The following is a 25,245-nucleotide window of genomic DNA, read 5'->3' on the forward strand; positions in this document are numbered from 1 at the left end:
CGCCCGTTCTCTGCTCAGCCTCGCTCTCTAATTGGTCCACGGCTTAGCGACCTCACCGCCGGGAGCCCTATAGTTGGAGGAGCTCATTGGGCCAAGGAAAAAAGGTGACCAATCAGAGCAAGCGGCGTGGCACCTCCCAGGGAAGGACGTAAAGGAGGACCTCGGGTCTTTTACCTCAGCGACGCCTCAGGCGGATCTCCGGTCTGGGTCGGGCCCGCGGCCCCCAGGACGGGTCCTGTCAGCCAGGCTAGCGCCCATCGGGGTCCGCAGCGTCCCCACGCCCGGGTGCCTTTGCATCAGAGCCTGGAGCATTTGTCACCCCCGGCTGCCGGGCGCTCCAGCCCTGAGCGCCCCCGGGGCAGCGCTGACAGGACTTGTGCTTCCCTCACGGGGAGTTTGCTCGTGCTGAGAATTGGTTTATGTCGGAGGAGAGCAGGTCAGGTTTGTTACAATAGCCCTCTTGTCTGATAGGTAGTCTGGGCCATACAAAAAAATAGTAGCTGGGTGACTCTGTTAAGGGCCTTGGGAGAAAACATGCTGCAAGTAGGATTGGTGTATCAGTTATCATCAGAGCCAGGGAAGAACAGTTGTCTTCACAGTGAGAGCACAGTCAGACATAAATTAGCTGTAAGGTTACCAGCCCAGGTACAGGGGTAATGGTCTAAATACAGCCTTGGGGAACCAGAATTGGCACAAATAGGTTAGTCAGCCTGTGCTGTTGCATTCAGGCCGCTTCTAGCTCAGAGCTGGCAGGTGGCACATCTAGGTCTGCTCCTCCCTGCAGTTCTGGCTCTTACAGTTCTGTAAATATGTAGTCATTTTTGGAGATTTAGACAAATGTAATGTTGAAAAACAAAGGAAATTCATGGTAGTGAACTGTCTTGCATGACAAGTCAAGTCATGACAATACAAGTCAATGATACCGGTCCAGTCATTTCTGGATTATGTTAGAGTTTCTGATGATAGGGCATAAACACTATACAAAGAAGAAATAACAATGGTTGCTCTATCATTAAGCTGTAGTGATTACATTTTTGCTTTTGGATCTGGAAGTTCACCTTCTGTGATTCCATCTCTTTTGTGAAGTTCTTCTGACAAAAAGAGAATATTAAGCTCTAGTCTATATCAAAGACAGTTGCATAAATTAACATACATACTGTCCTTCATTGCATAGTTTTCCAGACTGAAGAAATCATCCCCCTCAAAAAAAAAAGTCTCCTTTATCAATAGGAAGGAACCACGGACAAAGGACACAGGAACTCCTACGTAGTCCGTTAGCTTTTGCTTCTGAAACTGCTCATTGGATTGACTCACATCGCAGTCTGGGGTGAGTCTCGTGTAACGGTCCCAGGAATGCAAAGTAATTTAACAGAGCAAAAGCTTTTGACCTTCTTAGCAGCAAGGAAACAGGTAGAAGGGCACCTGCCTTGGGACTTAAGTCTTTGTAACAATGGTATTTTGGGTGTGCAACAGCAAAGAACTGCAACACTGCACTTTCTGTTATAGGATGATTTAGCAAGCACATTAGTGTTGCTGGCTAGTGGAAACATCATAAGATGCTCAGCTGACCTCCTATCTCTTCCACCAGTCCTGGATCTGTAAGGCTTTTTCCTACTCATGTGATACCACTCAATTGAATGGTTAGTTCTCTTTTTGCTGGCTTCGGCTTGTTTTATATAGCTGTACCTACATCTAAGAAAAATCTCTGACTTAAACATCAGGGTTGCATTAAAACAAGCCCAAATACTAAATTCAGTCACATAGCCGCACATGTACACATACACGCACACAGGCTCAGTGTGTTTTTCTGAGGACTAAAAACTCATTTCCTTGTGCTGGACGTATAAGCATTTGCTCATAGAAAACCAAAAGATGACCCATTGATAGTCAAATGCCGTATTTCTATGTCATTCTAAGAAGCCTTACTGTTCTAACAAAGACAGCAGCTCACATTTGCTGCTGCTGTTTTTATAAACGGGGCAAAACCAGATGTCTGTAGTTGCCATTTTAGCCGTGGAAAATCAATCATATGGGGCTTTAGCTGGCACCTGTCTATCTTTCTGGGAGGTCGCTCTGTCTCAGTGCATTTAGTACCATTTACATGGTGCTCCCTGCAATGCTTTTCAGTCCTACTTTAGAAACGTAATTGGGTTAGAACGGTTGCCAACAAGAACCCCATCAATCCCAACCACCCGTGGCAATTAACAGTCACCTCATTGCTACAGGGCCCACAATTGTTTCTACTAGACTGCTGTAAGCTACAGGTGAAATTGCCTCAGAAATTATGTGACAGCACGTGTGGGTAATGGAAACATCAGCTTTTTTGATAGGAATCTCATGATGATTCTTGTTTATGAACAAAATAATTCAACAGTGCTGTAAAAGGGGAGAATGTAAAATTTAACTAGAATGCTTTCTGCCTTCAATGACTTAACCCTGCAGTCCTTGTGTACACTTGATTTTCAAAGATTTTAAAACACCTACCATTTCCATTCAGGTGCATCTGTAGGTATAACCTGGCCCTCCCTGAAAAACAAGTTTAAGTGGATTTGGCAGTGCCAAATGCTTTTAGCATACAGGAGTGAAAAACCTGTGACACAAGAAAATTTCAGAGGGCATATGTTGGCCCAAAGCAACATATTATCAAAAAGGATTTTCTTTTTATATTGGCCATTGTTAAACATGCTTTAAGCTTTCTGTTTGCTTTGCATGACAAAAACAGTGACTGACAACTAAGGCAGCATAGCAGGTGACTCCTGGGCTTGATCTACACCCCAAAAAGCACTGGTGCATCTTTGGGTATAGACCCTTGATTTATGGAGAACACTGCAGTACCATCGCCTGGATTCTTTCTCAGGCTGTCACTAACCTTAGGCAAAACAGATAGGGCACTTGTACCTGATATAAAAATAAGTCTGCATGAGCTCTTCCATTGACTTTTCTCTGCATCTGGTGCTTTCTCTGATATCAATAAGGATGAACTGTACTGAAATCAAGGGAGTAACAGTAGAGAATCAGGCCTGTAAACATCCTGTGGTTCTCTCTTTCACCCCACACTGATGAACTGATCTTTATAAACTTCACTTCAGTTCCAACATTTGTATTCATTGGCATGCCTTATAACTAGAGCTATTCTAACTGTGACCCCTAAGCATAATAAAAATAGTAAACAGTAGTAATAATAAAATGTTGTCACCCAGGGAGAAATCAAAATGAGAAAAAAAATAGCTTGCCAAAATTTTATAGAATTAGTTTCCTGTCACTCAGCCCAAGTTGTTTAGAGACACAAAATCAGCTATTCAGATTTTTGCATTCAGTAGATATAAACATAATGTAAGAATAAGCAGAATAAGTAAATAAGCAGAAGACATTTGACAAAAAAAAATGTTAACATATGGATATTTAAACTGAAGAATTTTTCATCTGGGGGAGAAGAGCTGATGATTATTTTATTGCTGTCCTCTGTTTATAGTCTTCGAGGAAGAGAGGACTTCCTTGAAAGTTCTGCAGAGTCCTGGTGATCTGTGTCTGGTAATATTGTCAGCACCTCCCAACCACTCTCCTGACTCATGGTAGTCCTTCAAGAAGATGGGATCTCCCCTCAGAGCTCCAAAAGAATTATCATGCATTTCTATTCAGTCAGCTGAGATGCTCCAGGTGCTTTCAGTGATGCTGGGAGATGACAACAATCGCTGTAAGTGATCTGCCATATTAATTTACATGTATAGTAACATCGCTGAGGCCTTCCTGATGTTCTCATTGGTAACACTAGCTCTTTTGTAGAAGGAACTCTTTTGAGATGACAGGGAACACTCATGGTTCTACAGCCATCTCTTCTTCCATGTCTGATAAAACAGGTTTTATCTATCATTCATATGACTAGATTTTTTAGAGGTTGTTGTTTCTCTTAAAAGTTCAGCAGTAGCCTGCTTTACTGAGTCTTCTACCTCTTGTGGTAGAGTTTCAGAGAATTTTGGGAGGCAGTAGTTCTGTCATCCCTGGCAGATGAGTGATATTTTGGCTAATGGGTTCCTTGGTTAATTCTACTTTGCTGACACTCATTTTTTGTTCAGGCAAAATCACAGATGCTGTGACTTAGTTCATATTCAAATATTAATTTTTACTCCACATTTGACACTCTGAAGGAAACACAGCAGAGAGAAAATAACCTTCTGAAAAATGGGAAGGTGGATTAAAATTCACTGTCAATGAGCAATACATAGTCTCACTGAAGAGCAGAGGTCTGCTACCTGCATCAGGTCGGATCTGAGTTTGGTATTTTAACAGTACGCCAGCATTTAATGCAGCTGTCAAGTTAACAATAAGGTCATGATGGCAAACTTTACCTTTCAGACACCTTGCTAACACCATGCACTTTATCAGGTACTGACATTATTTTATGCTGGTGTAAATTCAGATGATTTCAGGAAAAGGGAGAGTGAAGGTGACAGGTATACTGCCTAGCTGGCCTTATGTAGTGTGCAGGGAAGCCTTCCAACTCTTAGCAGATGTACCCTAGAATTTGGGGATTTCAACCCTTTTTGATGCAAGATGGAGGAAGTTGTTCTTTGCAGCAGATTTCAAGTCACAAGTAAGGGGACTGACCATAGGATTTTAGTGTTTATCCAACATTATACATTAGTTTTGAATCAGTTTGGAGCAGTGTTCTTTGCTGCTTTCATCTAAGGCAGCGGTAGTTGTGCCCAGGGTTCAGAAGAGCTACGTTTGGGCAGAAACCACCTGCTGCATCATCTCCCTGTTGGGGATTTGGGCAGCCAATCCATCTGGCATGCCCTGCCATTGCACACACCCAGATTTGCCCATGAACTGCTCTCTCCAGTCACCTTGTAAGCCGGGTGTCATAGGAAAGGCCGGGAGCAGAAGTGTCCCTGCTTTGTCCTACAGCAGCTCATCCTTTGCTGAGCTCAGACCCCTCCAGGGGAGACTCTCTCAGTTGCTGTCAACTTGGCAGGGAAGCCCTCACAGTTAGAGGACTGCCCAGCAGCTAGGCGGGAGAGGGAAAGAGCATATACTGCTCTTCTTTGGGCTTCTCCCGTTACTGCCAGCTGTAGAAGAGAAAAGCTCTCCATCCCCACAAAATGGCCCCCACCTGCCTGGCTGCCTCCCACCCAGGAGCACCGCGCCCGCTGCCTGGGTGGGAGCAGGCGCTGTGCAACCGCAATGGCCGCCTCCGCCGCGTGGCACGCCGGGAGTTGTAGTGCGGGCAGGTGCAGCACTGGGACACGGCGGGCACCCCCGGAGGGAGCACAGGCACCGACTGGCGAGTTGTGCACCACAGCGGGTCTCGTACACTCACGGGCGTGGGTCTGCACCCTCACCCTGGTCCAGTGCCCTCAGAGCACTGGTCCACACCCTCACTTCTGCCTTGGTCCCACACAGCACAGAAGTTTCCTGAAAGACCAAGGAAGCCCATTTTTCTGTCTCACCCGAGGCTGGTCATGTCTGTGAATTTTAGGAAACCTGGGCATCTGAAGTCCAGCTCTCCTCGTAGTTACATTTCTTCACTTCCATTCAGGTTCACTCAGCTCAGATGCTGAAAATTACAGCTAATGAGCACATGCTCCTACAGCACTCTTGTGTGTTGCCTACCTCAGCCTCTGCAAAATCCCACTCTTTTTCTTTTCCTTTCTATGCTATGCCTCACCGCAGTGCCCTCCATCTCCTGCCCTGGCTGACTGACCAGCCAGTTTTGTATGTGGCCTAGAGATCATTTTGGAGACTGCAGCCTCCGAGCCGCGTACTGCATTGGCTTGTTGCAGGACCTCCATCTCTGCTGCAAAGGAGGTTGGAATTAGCCAAGGCATCCCACTGCTACTAAGAGGAGACTGAGACAGGCACTGACAGTGTGAACACAAATGTCTTGTTTCCTCTGAAAACCGACCTCATTAGAAGAATCAAAAAGCTTTAATGTAAGCATTTCTACATAAGGCACTGAACTTCCAACATTTTGTAAATCTTTGAGGTTGGGGAAGAGAAGAAAATGTTAACAACTTTTCATTTAACAAATGGATTTTTCTGTCTCATTCAAACTTCTTTTACAATTCACACTTTCAACAAAATTTCATGCAAGGAAAAGACAAACCAAGTCCTACTGTGCTACCATTGTAATCCCAAAGGAACTAACTCACTGCAGCCAAGGGAACAAGAAAAAGAAAATACATTTTTTATGTCGGCATGTCAGCAGACAGCTTGTTGGAAGCATTAATTGTTAGGGAATGCTTTTGTGAAATACAGGAAACCTCTAAATCCGCTACTGAATAACTCGAAGTTCAGGGAAAGAAATTCAAGCTCTAAACCAGTGAAGCACTTGAGGATGGAGAGAGCTCCTGCTGGCTTCTGGGACTAAGATAAGGTAGGGCTGCGTTTTGTTTCAGTTATGCTGGAAGATGCAGCCTGGCCTGGCCTGGCTTATGCAGCTCTACCAGAAATGTTGGCCAATATTCTTACTCATGTCTTCATTGAAGAGGAAAGACCAGCCAGAGGAAGCTTGCCTTGCCTTTCAGCTCCAGGTTGAATTTGTAAGAGACTTTCCTCTGGACTATGTGGGGGTTGGCTGCAAGGGCTATTTTGGCAGCCAGCTGGGGTACACAGGCTGCAGAGGAAACATTGTGCTGGGATCCGAGGGGGATGTGGCACAGTGGCAAGATTTGCTTGCTGGTGGGTTTTTGCTTCCAGTCAGGGGAAAGACAGCTGGATAAACAGGAATGAAATCAGAAAAGAAAAGCCTCCAGGAACTGCATTCAATATTTAAGGATGATGTTACCGTTATAGCATTAAATGCATACTAAGGTTAAGAAGGCTGAGAAGTCAAGCTTTGTCTAAGATTCTTATGTAGTGCCCCTCACCTGTGCAGAGGCAAGCAGCATTGACAGTAATAGAAAGAGGCAGAAAACCCCAGAGTTTGCATTGGCAAAGGCAGGAGGTACTTGGTTTTGATTCATGACATTACTTCAGAGTTGCACTGACTTAATCTGTTATAGTAATAGCCCTGATCAGAAAGGGAAGCCTTGGGGGAATGTGGGCAGGCTGTGAGGTTCATCTCCCAGAAGGGGAAGCAAGTAGCAGTTGCATAAATATCCAATCTGAAATGCCAAGAGCACTGGAAACCCTTACAGAGCATCAAAAACTTTTCTGTAACAGAGCCATACAACTATTAAATGAGGAGAAATGCTCACAGGAATTGCTGGAATGAAAATTTAGCAAGTTCTCTACAGCATTTTAGCATGATTTGTTTGGAATTTCATTCCATATAATTTTATAATGAGAAAGGAGTCACTAAGGGGGCAGAAGGCTGTCTCCAGCTCTCACCATGATTTCCTGTAGTCAGTGTTCATTTACATGTCAGGGAAGAATAAGCTCTAGAAAGTGGTGGACAGCTGATGTCCATCTAGATCCAGTAGAAGGCTACACAGGTGTTCATCCCCCCCCCAGCTTTTTCCTACCTCAGCTCCAGGTATGAAAGTGGTGGAATTCCCTCTGCTGAACCGTGCTGCTATGTCTCCGCAAACTGATGGTTCTTCCTTTGCTGAGAAGGACAGTCAGTCTCTAGTTGTGCCTGCACATCATCTTCTTGACTTCGGGGCTTGGGTATGCTGGCTGTCTTTTAGGAATTGAATTCTGCAGAAAGAGGGAACATCTGGAGGCTTTGGTTTCTTAATGCAAGGACTGCCCAGAACTGAGAACAGGGTTGTGGTTGCAATGAAAGAGAGAAAGCAGCAGGATGGTCAGTCTATTCCCACAAAAACAACCCTTGAAGCCTTTTGCAACCTGTCCCACTCCAGCTGCTCTTCCAAGAAGTTCATGCTTGGCCTGACAGCTGTTTTGTCTCTTCCCCAGCCCTCTTACCTCCACGTTGGCACAGGTTCAGACATGGAAATCTCCGTCATCCATGCAAGAGTCCCAGTCCCAGTGTGACCCCTGCTTCTTGGGACAGGTTAACAGCGACCACCAAGACAGCTACCCTGAATCCATTGGACGTGTTACCCTAGAACTTTATGAACTATCACTCTCTCCCTGCCCCAAACGTCAGTTTATTGTTTCTATTGCAATAGCAGGAGTGGGTGAATATTTTGGGATAATGTTACAGACCAAGAGGGGGTGTGTTCTACTTTGATAGAACTTCATCTTCTCCTTCCAAAGGTGAAAAATGCAGGCTGATAATATCTCCCACTCAACATTTCTATCTACTCAGTGCTTTCACTTTCGTTCTGGTAGATCAAGAATAGCTTTTCTGCAGTAAGAAAAAGCCTCAGTTCAATGCCAGGACAAACAGGATTTTACATACAGCCTGATGGAGAACTGGCTTACATCCAGCACTGAATGACAGCATGTTAGAAATTGCCCTTTCTGGAGCTCTCTTCTGGTCTCCCTGCCCTTCCCCAGGCCAGCGTCAAGAGCTGTGGGGACTTCCTGACCAGGGTTTACTGAACTGCAGCTCTAAATTCACATTTGAGTTCACACTGCCAGCAAACCAAGGCAGGGGAAAAACAAGCAAGTGGCTACTATGGAAGTCACAGATCGAGCGATTACGTATTAATGGCATTGTTGGGAGGATTAATTTTGCACTGAAGCAATCAAAGAGCACGAACTGAATTGCTTATCCCACCTGCAGCCACAGGTGCAAATCTCATCAGCCTGGAGCAGAACGCCCCATCCTCGCGCTGCGAACACCGAGAGCCGGCGGCACAGCAAAGCGCCTGTCCCCGCGGCAGCGCCACGGGGGCGAACCCTAGGCTCTTTCCCGGCGCCAGAGCACCCTGGCCGCGAACAGCCGACCCCGGTCCTGCAGGCAGCCTGCCTTCAGCCGGCCGGGCCGGGCGGCGCTGCGAGCCGCGGCCGCCAGGGGCCGCCGGCGGGGCGGAGCGGCCGCCCCGGTGCTCGCAGCAGTTGCGGAGGCGTCGGGCTCTGCGGCGGGGGTCGCCGCTCGCCGCGGGTGAGCTCCCGGCTGGGGCTGCCCGGCAGCACCGGGGGAGAGGAGGGGGGGGGGATGCGCGGCGGGGCGGCGCGGGCAGAGCTCCGCCGCCGGGGCCACCATCCCCCCCCGGGGCGGCGGCGACCGGGACCGCTGCGCGAGCCGCGGCGGCTGCAGCCGCCCACACCTGGCGGCGGCCTTGGGCACGGGAGCGGGCAGGAGCGGAGGTACGCATCGCCCCGGGGGAGGGCTGGCGGGGGGCCCCCGCCGCAGCGGGAGGGCAGGGCCTGGGCTGCGCCGCCAGAGGCCACTCCTTTCCGGTTGTCCCTGGGGACACGGGTCTGCCGCGCCGTGGCCCGCACCTCCCCCGGCCACGCCGGATGGGGCCGGGGATCAGTGACGACGAGGCGTCACGGCTGCGGGGCTGCGTGAGGTGCTTCGCACCGATGCCGTTTCACCGGGCGCCGCGGGCGAGGATGTGCAGCGGGGAAAGGAATTTGAACCCCTGACGCACCCTCAGTCGATTAAATCAGCCCACGAAGTCCCTGACCTTTTGCACACTCCTCATCTGCAACAACAGAAAGTGCAGGCAGGCCTTTGCTGCCTCAAAGAAAAGCAGGCTCTGGTGCTCTCACTGCAGGAGCAGGCAGGTACGGTGTGAGCCAGGTGGCCACACGGAAATCTGGCTACTGTGCAAACTGCAAGACAGTGGCAGGCTGAGGTAGAGCAGGAGGAGTTAGTCAGGGGCTGAGTCACGACTGGGTTTGCACCCATTGAGCCTGTCTTTTCCTGTTTGCCTGTGATCTGCAGACTGGTGATTGTTCCGATTTTCCCTCCTTTACTTTTTTTTGCTAGGGATGACCTCTAAGGATGCTTCAGGTGAAGCTAATAGTAACTGGAGATGACTTTGGCTATTGTCCTCGGAGAAACCAAGGCATCGTGGACTGTTTCCTGGCTGGTGCGGTATCTAACGTGTCCCTTCTAGTCAACGGAAGTGCTGCAGCAGATGCAGCCAAGCTGGCAAGGAGGTAAGCTACTTTCTTAAACTCTTTTGTGGACAGCCTCCACAGGCGATCCATGGAAAGCCAAGCCTCTAAAGTTCAGTATTTTATAGCCTCAGTATAAACACTGTATCATAGCCCAGGCTGGTATAAGAAAATGGAATTACTAAGATGCTTCATAGTAAAACCAGTGACCTGCCAACCATATCCCATAATGTTTCTTTCGCTGTTATTAGCAACTGCACCTTTTCTTCCTCAGGACAGAAAGCCACTTACACAATTTGACTAGTAGGGTTTGGGTTTGTTGGACTGTCTTTTCTTACACTTATAAAAGATGCACCATCAGAGTGAAAGTCCACACTATATACCCAGACCAAGCTGCTAGCCCTAAAACTATTAGAGCACAAAAGCACAAATCTTTAAATCTCATTTAATTTGATGCATGTCAGCCATGCTGAACACAGGGTCAGAATCAGGGAAAGGTGCGATTCTGTAAGGGCTAAGTTATAAATCTGGGCATTGGAAAATTTGATTTTTCCACCCCAGAAATCTTTTTAAAAAGCACCTCAATATTTCTATTAATTCTAGGCTTGATAAATCCTTTTGTAAAAACTGCATACATAAAGAGAGGGACAATACCTTGTACCTACCACCTTTACTCCTTCATTAGCTTTTCAGAGGTTGCTGCTACAGTTGGCTCTGTAGCAAATCAAATGCTCTGTCTCATTGCTGGACTAGCCCAGTGAATCCTTTAATAGGAAGTATTACTTGTATTTAGAAGGTAAACCCCAGCTAATGCTTCAGCTCCAGTGTGGGCAGGTACTTGGAAGCAGGAGTATGTCCCGAAAGACAGTAGTGGGGTTGAGAAACAATTTAGGAAAGCAGAAAAGGAAATGAGCAGTACTGGTACTAGAAGAACTGAGACCTTATGCTTCAAATACAGCTACTGCAAGGGACAGTCTTATGAGAGTCATGCTGTCCTTGTTCTCCTTGAGCATCTCTCCCCAGTTTGGCTGTGATTTTAGGGGTACTTGGAAATTGTTTGCAGCTTCTAGCTTCTTTGGTGTTGGGTGGTACAGGGTGTGGTGTTAGTGGAAAACTGGTCTTTTGTTAAAAAGGTTAGAGATTACACACAAACATTGAGAGAGGAACTGCCTCTGGGGTGATAAGGGGAGAGGCAGAAGGACACAACACTGATGAGATACCTAAAATCCTGTTAGTTAATGAAACAAATGAAATGTAAAACACTAAGATAAAGATAGCACTTCTCTCAGACACAGAGGCACCATGAAACCTTTTAAGCCCCAATACTCTGGTAATGTCAGCTATTTTAGCTATGGTCTTTACTAGGCTTTTAAATATAGAATCCACCTGGCCTCATTTCCATAGCCAGAAAGTAGGCCATGTAATCAGAGGTTTAAAAAGCATCTTTGAATCCAGGTCATGACACTTGTGCTGACAGCTGATACGGGTGTGAAAAGCCAGGTTGGAGGGCAGATGACAGCAGAAGCTGCAACCTGCTGCTACAATTTCATTCTTTTGGGGATTACTTTTGAATTGTAAATGTAAATGAAATTAATTTAAATCTATTTCTGAGAATATAAGCAGAGTGACTTTGGGAACATCTGTCAGCCCTGAAGATCAACAGCCCAGGTTCTGCAATTCTTCATTTGAGTAACTCTGCACAACTGTATTCAGCCCTACCCATGCATGGGGGAAGCACTTGCAGGTTTGGGGCAAAGGGTTGGTCATATTCTAATACAAGCCCCACTTCAGGTGCAGCTAGTACACGTGCACTTAATTGGCATCTGTGCACGTAAACAAACTCATCACCCTTAAATATTTGTTCTTCTGTTGCAAAGGTTCACACAAACTTTTTTTTAAACACAAATGTCTAATAGATCAGACTCACCAGAAGTGTCATTGAATCCTCCTCATCTTGTGATGCAAAAATAAGACAGTATCACTGTTGATTGACTGCCTTGCCACTGTTATTCCCTCTTCCCCCTGCTTGTGGGGAATATGCAGTGCTGTAAGCAGGGAGACTGGATCTATCACCGGCTGAGAGAAGAGGCTTGAAGCAAGTAGCTTGTTCTTTCCGGTGGTACATTCCAGCATTGTGGAATTTGGTCTTTTGCACACATGATGCCAGGATTGTCAGAGTGCTGGACTGTTTCTATGGCCTGTGGAGATTATCTAGGTTCTTCTTGATTAACTGTCTATGACATGGTTGCTTGCCACTGCAGGTCTTGAGCTCTATCTCCTCACCTGGTCTTCAGTTAATTGGACACACTCAAAGCTTATTAGTAACAAGACAACTTTTTTTGCAGGATAGTCCTTAAGCACCTCATGCTGCTGTGCAGTGTTAGGACTCAACATCCTTCAGAAAGGAACACAGTTCCTCTGGAATTTCATTCTTCCCTTCACAATAATTCTGTATAGGCTTCTGGGTATACCATCTGTTGCCCTGTGTTTTGATTAGAAGCCTTGGCAGAAGTATGACGGTAGTCAGCAGATCTCTGTACCAGCTCTAGCACAAACTAATAGCAAAACAGCAGAACCAATCAGTAAATAATACACCTTCCCTAACATCTAGGTTCTGGACCTTGAGCTTTCACTGTCTCAATGGGGCTAAAAGAAGGGACCCACTCACTTCAGGCAAAAGAGAAGTTTCAGCAGAGGCCTAATTCATTATCAAATGACAAACCTATTGATAGCAACTGCTAGAGCAGTACATAACCAGAACAGCAGGTGGGAGAACAGACTTCCATTGCGTTTTGTTGGGTGTTTTTTTTTTTTTTAGTAACTCAAAACTTTTTATGAGGTATAGGCTGACTGTAACTTCCCAGTTATCCATATAATATAACCTTGATTTTCTACTTATCAAGCCCCATCTTGAAGTCAGCCAGTCTTACTGGTGCTTATTCCAGAGCCTTTCCCAGAGGATGGAAGGGTTATTTTGTTACCTGAAATAAGTCCCTTAATTTTTCCTTAGAAATATGGAGATAGCAGAAATAGAGACCCCTAAGATTGTTTGCTGCCATATTTTTCCCCTTTTATCAACCAGCTCAGTTGTGACTGAGTTTTAGGACCCTTTTCCATATGATTATATCCACATACTTGATGAAGAGTGACATATTTTAGAACACAACCTCAGTCTTCCTGGGTTTTTTGCAGTTTAAATGCTGAACATCAGCTACACAAAAGCTGAATCCCCCACAACATGTGGGTATATTTAACAGAAGAATCCAGCAAAACCACATGTAATTGCTGTCTATGTTTTCACTTCCTTTCCCATCAACACTAATTGCAAAATATGTGTGTAAATTGTGACAATTCTGACCCTCCCAGTCAACATCTGACTAATCTAGATGTCTCTCATGCTTTCTCATAACCCTTTTATCTGACTGTTAATCACAAGGCAGACAGTTCTACTGCTGAACTGTGTTTGGATTGGGAGTGGGGCCCAATCTGAGGTCTTGAACTAGAACCCCAGATCATATTAACTTTACTGGCAGCAGCACTTTTTGCAGATATAAGGCCATGGACACAGGAGCTTCAGCTGATACAAAGGTGTAATTAAAAAGAAAGTCACATCCCTAAACACAGCTCTTAACTCTGCAGAGGCTTTGGAGTGTTTCTTCCAGCAGAAATAAGTCCTTAGCAGCAATGGAGCAAGACAAGATGCTATTTGATGAAAGACAGTTGGCTTTTATGGTTTGTTGAAGGGTGAAAGTGGAGGGGGGGGGGGGAAAAGTATGCAAATGTCAACATGGAAAAACTAAGAGGTATGCTTTTTCACACAAAGCACACCCTTGCTTTGTCTGGCTTTAGACACTTGGATGTCTACTGAAGCAGGATGTCTAGATAACAGATATTTACAGATATTTATGCTCTTAATTGCATCACACTTGGGCTGTAACCTAATGAACTAGTAATTTTCCGGATCAGGATACAAACAGGATGCTGAATGTGGGATCTGTTTACCCATCAAGGAAAAGGGTAAGTGCCATGCTTATGCCAGAGCACACGTCCTTCAGCAAGACAATTGGGACTGGGCTCAGTGAATCATGTAATTCCCACAGCCACTGCAACTGCTCCCAGGACTGCACAGAGTCCAGGCCGTGGTCAGGCAGGACCCAGGGCACTGTTTCTCATCCACTAAGCTCAGAAATGTGCAAAGCTGGTGGGCACTGTAAAGAGTGACTCAGTATAGTAACAGTCTCCAGGGACCCTTTACTGCTAAGGATATGAATGAACAGGGATTGCAACTGCACAAAAGCCCATTGCCTCAGCAGAGACATTTGTTCAGAGCACTTGTGTGGCAAAACAAGCAACTACTTGAAAAGGAAGCAGTTTAGCTGATTGTATTTCCTCTCTCTATTTGATAACTGGGCTGGGCTTGTTGACTCAGAAATCTTTCCAGACTGAATTCCTTGTTGCCCCGTGTAGCATTTGTTGTAAGGGTATCTCTTTTTTTTGTCTCCCCCAACCACCCCCAGCAGATGCTGAGCAGAAAAACCACAGAGCCAGGCTGGCTTTAATAGCCAGCTTTCTTGTCAGTGGAAAGAACTCACTAATGGACTAACCTTAGTGGCTGCAGAAGCTACTGGCCTGAACCTCTTTTCAATAAGCTCAGAGACAGCCCAGTCTAACGCTCCTTATACTATAGGAGCACACACTTGTAGACATTGTCCTTTGGCTTTATCAGGAGTGAACTGAACCCTTCTGCTAAATCCTGCTTCACATCTGTGCATTCTCCAGGGCAGTGGGACAGACTTGCAAACACCTAGACATGGGCCTCTCAAAACAGATTGTGGAAGGGTCATTGCTGCTTAAAACAACCGCCAAAATGAGTTTAGAGAGACCTCAGCACCATTTTGTGTTGGCTCACCCTGTCCCATCTGTAAAGGGCTTAGGCAGAGGAGCAGGTATGAGGCCAAACCCACAACAACCAAGCTCTGTTCCCAGTGTGGCATCATATGCTATATAAGCTGCTTGAGCTGCTGGTCTCTGCTTCAGTATTTCAGCCAATGAAATAGCATATACTTTACAGTCTTTGAAAAGATATGGGCAACTATAAAGTATGTTTATGTAACAGAAACAATCATCTGCCCTCTGAAAAAGGGGCCCTTCCAGGACATTCCCATAACTTGACTTTTCTCCCTGCCTTTTTTATGATACAGCATGCCTTGGCATTGCTGTTTGTTTGCAGAAGCCACATTTCAGTGGTGAGAGGCACTCAGGAGCAAGAGTTAGTCCAGTGTGTGTGGTCATCAGTGGGGAAAAAGCCTGTTGGTTCAGTCTTAAAGCCCAAGCCTTTGGTCAGGACAGAGCATGATTGCAGTCCTGTCTCCCAAGGTACAGCCCAGCTAACTACTATAATGTTTTAAGTTTTGGTCATGTTTTTATCTCATTGCACTTAGGACTTCAGATACTCCTGCAGTGTCAGGACTGTTAGAAATGAACACTGGGCAGCAGGATATTTGGTGCTGAATAGGAGCACCATCTGGCTCATTCCACCCAGAGGAAACACACACATTTAGGTACAGGAAAATGCTTCCTAGCAGCAGAACCCTGTTGCGCCTGGTGTGTTGTCCTCCTTCCCATATCCTTACAGCTTTCCCAGCATGCCTGCATCTGTGCATCTCTGAGATTAATGTTTCTGAACAAGTTTCTCACGTGCTGCGTTTTAAGTTTTGGTTTCAGTCCCTGTATCCCAAAGCCATTAAATACTAGCAGTTCCTCTTTAGATGCCTCAGCATCGACAGTCTGTCAAACCAGCAAGGACTAACTCTAAGAGAAAACTATTAAGATATTCAGCTGGTGTTAGCCAAAGCTCTGAAATGTGCTCTAATATTACAGTCGGAGTCTCCTCTTACAGCAAGAACAAGGCCAGCTCTTTCTGCACATTTCCCCAGCTCTGGGGCTGGTTTCAGCTCAGGCAGAGGAGCTGCTCTAATGTTACACAGTGCAGTGCTTGGCTCCTTGGTGTCCCACACCTGTCAGAGAGGCTTGACTTTTCCTGGAAATAGCTTCCCTCACAGCATTTGAGGCATTGCACAATTGGAGGTGGTTCATTTGATGCTCCTGGGAGACAACGCCAAGAGGCTCAGCTGTTCACTTCTTGCCATCCCACAACACATGAGAAGGAGAGTGCTCAACAAAGAAAGTCTTCCATCTGCTGACTCATGGTAACACATGAAACCTTTTTCTTGCAGATGGCAGTGGCTGTGGTACAAATAATGATATCAGCTGATGCAGTCAGAGCTTCCCAGGGACATGATAAAGAATCTGGGGTTGATTTCTAAAAAAAAAAAAAAAACAAACCCCAAACCCCCAAATCAAAACCACAGGCTCCCCCTCTGCCTTTGAGCTCACGCACAGTACACAGCAGGTCACAGGATGGAGGGGAAACCCTCCTGCCACAGCACCCCTTCTGTGCTGTAGCTGCATCCTGGTCTGCCATCAGCTGCCTGCTTAAGGCCCCCCACTCCCAATGACAGCATCTTACAGTTCTTTTTTTAGCAAGGAGTTAGTGTGCACATGTCATGTGCTCAGGCCCCATGTTTGAAAACCAGATGAAGATTTATCACCAATTGTACAATCAGGCCCTGCTGCAGAGAAATCACCAAATCAGAAAAGCCAGAGATGACCTTTCTCTCCACAAGCTGTTTTGCTCCATTAAGCAAACATTCAAGCTCCCTAATCACACAGTGGACTGGAAAGACATGGACTCATTTTGTTTCACAGAGCTGTCCATACAACTTGACTCATAACATTTGTGTCTTTGAGAAGGAGCAGTATCTAGCAACAGACTACACCATCCACCTGGAGCACAAGACATGGAAGAGGCAGGAAAAAAAGACTTTCAGTCCTGCCAGGGCCAAAGCCTTAGGACTTAAAGGAGCTAAATGACTCTGACTTGGTCCAATCCATCCACAATCCTTCTGTCCCCAGTAACTTGGTGCTTCAGTAGTCAGCTTCAGGGCAGCAGACAGAAGAGGAAGATCTGTTTTTTGCACACTTTGTCTAAATGGAGATTGCTTTTGTTTTCCTCCTTGTGGTACAGGGACAGACCATGGCCAGTTTTAGCAGCTCCATGCAGAGATTCTAGGAAGGATTTAAAGCATCACAGACTTGTTGCCTTGAAATTAACCTTGCACCATGACTCAGACTGGGCAGCACAGAAGGAGCATTGCAGTTCTGTCACCTACGGGGTCAGCCAGCGGTTGTCTTTGAAAAGTTTCAAAGCATCATTTTGGCCACTGATTCTGAGGATTTTCAGAAGTGCTAGTGAAACTCAGCACAAATCTGAGCGCTCACAGGTCCTGTTTTTACTGTAGGGGAATCCACAGCACAGACCAAGAAGGATACACCAGCCCTGTAGCTGAGAGGAGCTCTTCAGATACACTAGCTCCATAGTTTGTTGTTGGTTTTTTTAATATTGCAGAATGCAACTACTTAACAAATTGGACCCTTGTGATTCCTTAACAAGGCTCTACGCTTACACGGCCAACCTCCCTGCAGTAATCCTTCATCTGTGCCAGAAAGATGCTACTTTGTACAGCTTAGCCTTGTCACTCTGAGTGATGACCTGCACCAGTAGACAGAAACCTGGCCACTGCAGGCAATTTCAGCTGCATCCTCTTGGACCAGGAAGGTCTTAAACTCAGACAGTATTTACACTCAGAGCCTATGCTGTTGCCGTAACAGCTGCCTTGGGCACTGTTTATATGTGACTGGATTCTACTTAAAGGCAACTTTAGAAGTTGTGAAGTGAAACTCAAATGTCTCAAATGTAGCATCTTTAATAGGGTAAACAACTCAAGAGAATACCTAGCAAGGGCTAAAGAAGTGCTTTAGAAAAGCATTGCAAGGTCCAGATTTCTGTTAGTCACTAGTGACTGCAGGGCAGTTACTAGTAGCGTGTAGTTATAACATTTAGTAGAGTTACAGTATTTAGTCTGAGATACCTCATGGCTGCTTCCTCCACAGGAGTCAGGGCGAGAACAGAGTTGGGGTAAATCTCACAGACTGGCCCTTGGCAGGCTGCACAGGATTATTATGCAGAGATATTCTTCTCTGGTTAGTGTTCTGCTTTACTTTCTGGAAGAGCAGAGATATGAAGATATACTTCAGTGAGTACACAACCACTTTTTAGATCAGCCTAGATCTTTCACCGAAATCTCCCCCTTTGGCCACAGTAAAGGAGGTAGAGGTGCAAAGCTTAACAGATATTTCACTCCTGTTACAGATACAACATCCCAATAGGCCTGCACGCCAACCTCTCCGAGGGCTCTCCTGTATGCGAGGTGCTCAAGACAAACTCTTCTCTGCTCAACCAAGATGGATTCTTCCATGGGAAAATGGGATTCAGAACAGCTCTATCAAAAGGTCTCTTGAATATGTCAGAGGTAGGAGAAAGCCCCGTGCAACTTGCTTTCCTGATACAGATCAGCCTGCTTTTATCCCAGGACATAACAGCTGCAGATCTTTTCCCAGGTCCCAGCTGTGAGTGAGCTTAGAGATTAATCTCAACTGTGTTGCCAGGGCAGCTGGAGCTGGCTTTCTTGGTCCTGAGCCTAATTCTGCCAGTCTTTGAGAACTCATTCCTCCCTGCTTCAGTGTCAGCATATACTAATGTCTTGTTAACTACTTATCTGAGGGACAGAAGAGGCATTGGAACAGATATTTACAAAGAACCTAGAGATCACTAAAGGCAAAATGCCAGAGAAGTGCCAAGTAGGCTTTTCATCACCTTGTGAGAGGCTTTTGTTCTCTAAGGAGATGGCTGGGTTTGCCCCATGATCAAGGATGAATGTTCAGGTGATCAAACTGCCTATGGGATATGAGCACCCATTTCCCCATTCACTTCAAAGGGAAATGGGGATTCAAATATCCTATGTATTTTAGAAAATCCCAGCATCAGCACCATCCACATAAACAGTACCATAACAAGAATCATGCCTAGGGGAGGTTCTGGGTAACCCAGCAGCACTGCATGTCCATTTCTACATCACAGCACTTTGTGCCTCCCAGGGCCAGGCCCCAAATGCTGGCCAGCAAGGTCTCCAGCAGCCCCCTTGCCCTCTCCTGATCTCAGCCTGCTGACAGGCTTTGCTCTGACCCTTCTCCACTGTGTAGGTGAAGCAGGAGCTAAAGGCCCAGGTGGAGTTGTTCCATGAGCTGACAGGTCACCTACCTCCTCACATGGATGGGCACCAGCACGTTCACGTCCTCCCAGGTAAGAGAGGAGTCCTCATCTTCCCAGCACCAAGCAGGTGAGAGAGTCGGAGAGTCAGCTCAGAGGAGACTTCCCTTGCCACCACTCCCTGTTTGGGCAATAAACCTTACCGTAAGATACTTGCTCTACAATTACAGTGTGAATATTCCCACCTGGGGAGACAGTCCTGCCCTAGCCCAAATTGGCTGATTGGTGACCTGGGTCTTCCTGTGGCAGTGCAAGGGGATTAACAGCACAAACAGCCCAGGTTACAGCTTTTCCTCCAAGGACTTAAGAGTTCACCTCAGCATCTTAATTACATACTCCCACCCACATCAAAGGAGGCAGGCTAGGGCCAGCAGCAGACTGGCCAGTTTAAATTGGAATGCTTGAGTTTGGGAAAGCTGGTAGCTCTTTCAGGTGTTAGGAAAAGTCCATCCTGTTGGTTGTATTTCCACACCAATCTCTCTCTGCAGGTCTCAGCATGCTTTACAGAGGTGGGCAAGTATCTTTGTCCTGTTTTGCAAATAAGGTCATTGTGGTAACAGAGATGGGAAACAATGTGCAAAACAATCCAGATTTCCCCACTCCAGCACTCAGCTGCGTCTGGATGACATCTCGGCAGTTTACCCTCACAGTGAATCTGGCTGTGCAGGGACTTGATGAAGAACTTGTTCCTGACAGTGCTGTCACCTCTGGTGCACTCTAGGACCAGAGTCACTAACTTAGAAGGGGGTGCTGGTTGCTCAGCACTGAAGGGGAGACAAGGCACCTATCACAGTTGTTGAGGGAGTAACGTTTCCAGTATAGAAGGGGACTCCCATCCAGATAGAGAAAACCATTTCAACAGAAGAGAAGCCAAATGGGATTATATTTTTTAAACACAGAAAGGAAAGACCTCTCTGCACTAACAGCTTTCAGGGGACACATTGAGCTGGTTATCTAATTCCCAACTAAAGTGTCTCTGTTTTTACTTACAGAGGTCAGGCACGTATTTGCAGAGGTGTTAGAGGAATATGGGATTAAGTACACACGTGTCCCTATCGAGCCAGGCCTTCATAACTGTGACTGGATTGCACCATCCTTGATGGACTTTTATCTGGGAGTAGAAGAAGATTCTTTTAACACAGTGGATGTGTTTACAAGGCATGGAATAAGGTAAGACAGGCATTACTCATCCTTTTTATAGTAAAGCTTGAAGATCTTACCAGTTCCCAATAGCATCTTTTTAGAATGGAACACCACAGTTCTTTCCACTTAGGGCTTACAAGAAGGTTCAGGAAGAGTACAAAAGTACTGGGGGCACTAGGGCTTAGTAGGCACGTTTGTCTGAACAGAGATGACTCACTTCCCACCTGAAAGGGATTGTTCTTTTCAGGGTATGTTTCTCAGCCTTTCTAGTGAAGCAGCTGGGACGGCAAGAGGCTGAAGCACTGCAATTTTAGACATAAGATCTAGGGAAAGTTTTCAAGAAATAACTTTTCATCTCCCTGGAATAGTGGAGAGGGTTTTAAGTAGCAGGAAAGAGACTAATGAGAAACAAGTGTTTGCTCTTAAAAGGAGGCAAGAAGCTCAGCAAGCTTGCTACAGGGACAGTGCAGGGGAGTTTAGTGGAAACCTCACACGGTACAAGGGGGTGGTGTGGATCTACCTCTGAAGAGTCGCTGCTCCGGCGATCCACCCCTCCAAGAGCACAGGGAGAAGCTGTTGAAGCTGACCCCGAACCTCCGCCTTTATACCCCGCGGCACCGCCCCGCTGGGCCCGCAGCTGCGGCCGCCCCCGCTGGGGTACGCACCGTGCTCCACCTCGTCTCCTGGCGTCGGGGGAGGTGAGGGGGGATGAACTCTTACAAAAGAAACGTAATGTGAGGAAACCCAGGGAAATGAGAAGAGTGTGGTCAGCTGAAGTCACAGGGAACCCAACTCTGCAACTCAATTTCAGCATCTGTGTAAAGTGTTACCATACTGAGCCCCTAGAGTTCAGCTGCAACACTGGAGAGCACAGGACTCTGCTGACTGCATAGCAACAAGGCATTAGCTACTTTACAGTTAAAAAAAGTCCTGAAAACTCTTCTCAGAGCCAGGTGTTCAGTTGGGGTCTTCCTTGATCAAGCAGGTAAAGACCCCAGCCTTGGGTTCTTCCAAAAACAAACAAGCAAAAAAAAACCCAACCCAAACCCTGTCTTATTCTGCCCTTGCGTATACTTGCACAGCTCTCCTGCGCTTGTATGCACCACGCTAGAAGAAGTGAGGTTTGTAGCTAGACTTGAACTAAGAATTGTGTTGAAGCTACACAAGAAACAGCCTCCAGCTGGTGTCCTCTTAGCTGCATGGTCTCTAGTAGTAATGACGTTTTGGCCAGTGTTTTGTCTTTTATTATGGCTCTTTGATACATTCTAATGGAATGATTTGTTAGCAGGGTAGTTTGCATTTTATTTCAGTAATTTTTTTGTTTCCACTTAGTTGAGGGTTATTATCAAGAGATGGTTATTATTATTCAGGTTTTAATTGGCCTAGCAACAGTAAGTTATTTTGATAGTGTGTTATTTCTCAGTTTAGCTCTGCTCTGCCAACAAAAGGCACCTGTAAGCTCATGGATGCCAAACACCCCTTGTGCTGTGACACAATACATGTAAATACAGTACTACTAGAAGTAGTGGTACTGGGGCTTTGCTGGGATATTGTGTCAGACTGAAGAACTGCTGCTTTAAGTAGTATCCTGGTTCCAGTAAGGAAAGAAAAAGTGTTAAGGAAAGAAAAAGCGTTCCTGGCTTGTAGTTCTGGACTTTTGTTTGTAGTTAAAATTTTTAAAACACACCCACCCCCTCCCCTGCTTTCCTCGCTTAAGTTTTTAGGTACATTTTGATTCCTAAGCCACTGGATGTAATGCACTCTTCTAACTATCTCATTAGCATTAATATCAGTGTTCCCTCTGCTGGCTACAGGTGGCCAGACATTTACATAGGTTTGAGTACCATGGGCAAGAACATGTCTGTCAGTAACATCTGGAGCGCCATCGACACTGCCATTGCGGACGTCATGTCCAAGGCACCCTCACCCACAGACCCAATGGCACAGAGCAGGACAGTAACAATTGAACTGATGGTGCACCCAGGGTACCCGAGTGTCCCACCTGTGGGTGGCTGTGGGGAAGGACCAGATGATTTCTCACAGTCCTGGGAGCGCCTCCATGAACTCCAGACATTAATTAAGCCAGAGCTGCAAAGCCATTATAAAACCAGGAACATTCAGCTCTGTTCATTCAAAGATCTGTAAATAAACAAGCACACATACATTTATTCATACTCTGAAGATATGCAGTTGCTAATGTCCCGAGAAGCCAGACCAGTTACCAGTGTAATACCACCTGGTGCAGCTGACAGGAGCTGAAATGGCATTAGGATGTTCATGGAAGGGCAACATCCTGCGAGCAGCTACAGGCAGTACCCCAGAGCCCTGACTGGCAGTTTTTAGGCCACAGCATCGGCTTGGAGTGTGACAAACCTCTTCTGCCTCACCCAGGCGCACACCGTTCCGGCGCAGCGTGGCAGCCAAGGCCCAGCCCTCCTCCCAGGGCTCCGTTCCCACCAACGCGTTGGTGAGCAGCATGAAGACAGGCTTTGCTGTGAGACCAAGCAGCGCACTAGCACTCTGAGGGTTCTGGTCATTTCTCTTTTTGGGCTTAACTGCAAAAAAAAAAAAAAAGCAAGCTGCTGGGAAGCAAGTGCTGCTTTGGAGCAACCGCTCAGTGCAGGCTGCCCATGGGAGGCCTGGAAACCTTCAGCGCTTGGTTTTCTTAAAGCACCTAGTCACGGTCCCTTCCCCTCCGTCATGCCTGCCTGTCGATACTGAGGGGCACGTTACTTCAGAGCATTTCTCTGGCCAGAGCAGTTGGATCATGGGTTTAGCCTGGTGGCGTCTGGAGCCACATTCCAGGTACAGCCTCAGCCAGCAGTAATTATGGCTCTTCCTTTTTACATTGCCTCTTGGCATTACGCCACCATAGGAAAGTAACATCAGCCACAGCCCTTTCAGAGAGGCTTTTTTTTTTTTTTTGGATGACTTTGCAAGAACAGCAACTGTTGCCCCATCTGCTATTTCAGAGACTGCTGCATAGGAGAGCTCACCAGCAACTGTTCCTGCACTACCCACTGCCTCTCACAAAGGATGTGTGGGACGGCTGTGTACCAACTATGAGCAAGTTTTCAAGTGAAGAAGGTCCTTGTATGTGTCCGTTTTCATTCCTGTCATCAAAGCATTTGAACTTCAACAAACCCCAGCAATACTGATATGTTTAACTGTGTTCTTACTAACTGTAGCCCTGTCACTCACATGTAACTTTCACATGGACAAAAATATTTTAGATTGTTTATGCTCATTTTCTGCACAAAAGTGATCTATTTAACATAATCATTTTTGGTTAACTTTTCTAATATTAAAAATTTCCGTATGATCTTCATTCTTTTAAGTGAGAAATAAACTCAGGCCTTTTTCTACTGTAATGCTTCTGGAGGATTTTGATTTTAGTTATAGCTGGAGAGCAAACTAAACCCACTCGCCTGTCTGCTCTCACTGCAACTGCCTGCGGCACCTCTCTCTGTCATGAACAGGAACAGTTTCACGTCCCTATAAAACATCTGAGGAAGTTTTTGTTCTGTACAAATATGAACAACACCATCAAGGATGCTTTACAAAATATCTTCCCAGGTTCTTTCCTAAATTATTGTCCCAGAATTAATTTGATATATGAAAAGTTTGTTTTTTAAAAAGCCCATCTACTGTACTGTGCAAGTGCTACACCAAACGGCTGAGTCGGAGGAGAGCAGCAATTACCTTTTGAAATGACTCACTTTCTGAAGCTCGTCCCATCGGTGTGTGACAGCAAAGCTCCTGCTGTGCAGTAAGATAGAATAAAACCCTGAAATACAAGATCTGCAGGAATCAGCCGGAATGCCAGAGCACAGTTAGACCTGTGAGTGCCACCTAGTGACTGGTACTTTACTCACGTGCAGGGATAAGCCTGACAGCAACACCGGTTATTTAAAACCAGATCTCAGCTTTTTTATGTAATGTGACTGCATTTTGATGGATATTTCTTAACTTTATTTTTAACATTTAAACTGCTCCATATTCTAATCAATGAATTCTCTTTATCTCAATCCTCAGGATGTTACACACCTGTTGACTGGTGTATGCATTTTCTGCTAGCTCAACCCTGTAAATGTGATGCACTCTTACCTTAGTTGTGTGTTGCCAACAAAAAATTATATATTTTGCAAAATCTGTACTTTTTAAATGAACAGCGTTAAGGCCCAAATCTTCTTTTAAATTCAAGGGCATTTTAAATGAAGAAATGAATAAAGAACTATTAGAAGACTTCTAAATAAGAACTTTTCAATTGTCTAAAACTACAGAGATAAGGAAGTTTCTCAGTGGTCCTATGAAAGCTGTAAAGACAACACCGAGTTCAAATTAAAAAACCATTCAAACCACTACCTATGAATATCATTGTACCAGGATGCTTAAAAAAACCACAAGTCTAACACCCAAATCTCTCTGAAAATAAAACCATGCCACAAAGCCTTTGAGAGCAATTTTTATTAGGGTAGCAGAATGGAGTTGCAGAAAGCCTATACCAGTGCTCCTGGGTGCAGTTTCACCAGTATGTCATTTTTATTTTGGATATTAAACTGCATGTTTAGAATTCAGCATGGCTTAGGGAACCAGAGAGAACCAGAGCTGGATTTCCTGAGTTAACATAGGACTTCATACTTTGATTTTTTTTGTTCTTCTCAGACTTCAACCGTACAGTACAGTATTTGATCTCTATCTTTTTTCAGCAGGCTGCCTATGAACAAAAGCCATCACTTAGGTTACACATCTTGCAGTTGAGAAACTGAACTATGAAGAACATGCCAAGAGAACTGATAGCAATATCTGTCTTTGTGTGACCTTTGCGGATGGAATCAGAATAGCTGGTGTAGCGCTGCCGTAGGCCTGTGCGAATCGACTGGAACTCCTTGAATTGCACAGCCCTTTCAGTTCCCTTTAACAGCATCCAAGTCCCACTGATTCAGATAAATGCA

At 45.8% G+C, this 25,245-nt stretch overlaps 1 protein-coding gene across 5 annotated transcripts; it reads left to right on the plus strand.

Annotated features, from left to right (window-relative positions):
- The first annotated feature begins 168 nt into the window (after positions 1–168).
- On the plus strand, positions 169–24,398 carry YDJC (YdjC chitooligosaccharide deacetylase homolog). Of its 5 annotated transcripts, XM_075769890.1 has the most exons (8): positions 169–441; positions 3,473–3,694; positions 9,788–9,960; positions 18,191–18,350; positions 19,081–19,180; positions 20,140–20,317; positions 22,105–22,431; positions 23,263–23,661. In XM_075769890.1, exons 3-8 carry the CDS (start codon positions 9,803–9,805, stop codon positions 23,354–23,356), a joined length of 1,017 nt encoding a protein of 338 aa, XP_075626005.1. In that variant the 5' UTR covers positions 169–441; positions 3,473–3,694; positions 9,788–9,802; the 3' UTR covers positions 23,357–23,661. The 5 variants fall into 5 exon arrangements, with proteins under 5 accessions (XP_075626005.1, XP_075626004.1, XP_075626008.1 ...); XM_075769889.1 differs by lacking the exons at positions 169–441; positions 3,473–3,694 and adding an exon at positions 8,880–9,159; XM_075769893.1 differs by lacking the exons at positions 169–441; positions 3,473–3,694; positions 23,263–23,661 and adding exons at positions 8,881–9,159; positions 23,770–24,398.
- The last annotated feature ends 847 nt before the right edge of the window (positions 24,399–25,245 follow it).

This window comes from Balearica regulorum, chromosome 17 (genome assembly GCF_011004875.1).
Source record: "Balearica regulorum gibbericeps isolate bBalReg1 chromosome 17, bBalReg1.pri, whole genome shotgun sequence".
Taxonomy (NCBI): Eukaryota; Metazoa; Chordata; class Aves; order Gruiformes; family Gruidae; genus Balearica; species Balearica regulorum.

Bases quoted from the DNA above. Each gene is read 5' to 3' on its own strand.
- YDJC (XM_075769890.1), top strand. From the start codon at position 9,803: ATGCTTCAGGTGAAGCTAATAGTAACTGGAGATGACTTTGGCTATTGT. The intron at 9,961-18,190 runs GTAAGCTACTTT...CTCCTGTTACAG, and splicing joins GCAGCCAAGCTGGCAAGGAG to ATACAACATCCCAATAGGCC. The intron at 22,432-23,262 runs GTAAATAAACAA...CTGCTATTTCAG, and splicing joins CTCTGTTCATTCAAAGATCT to AGACTGCTGCATAGGAGAGC.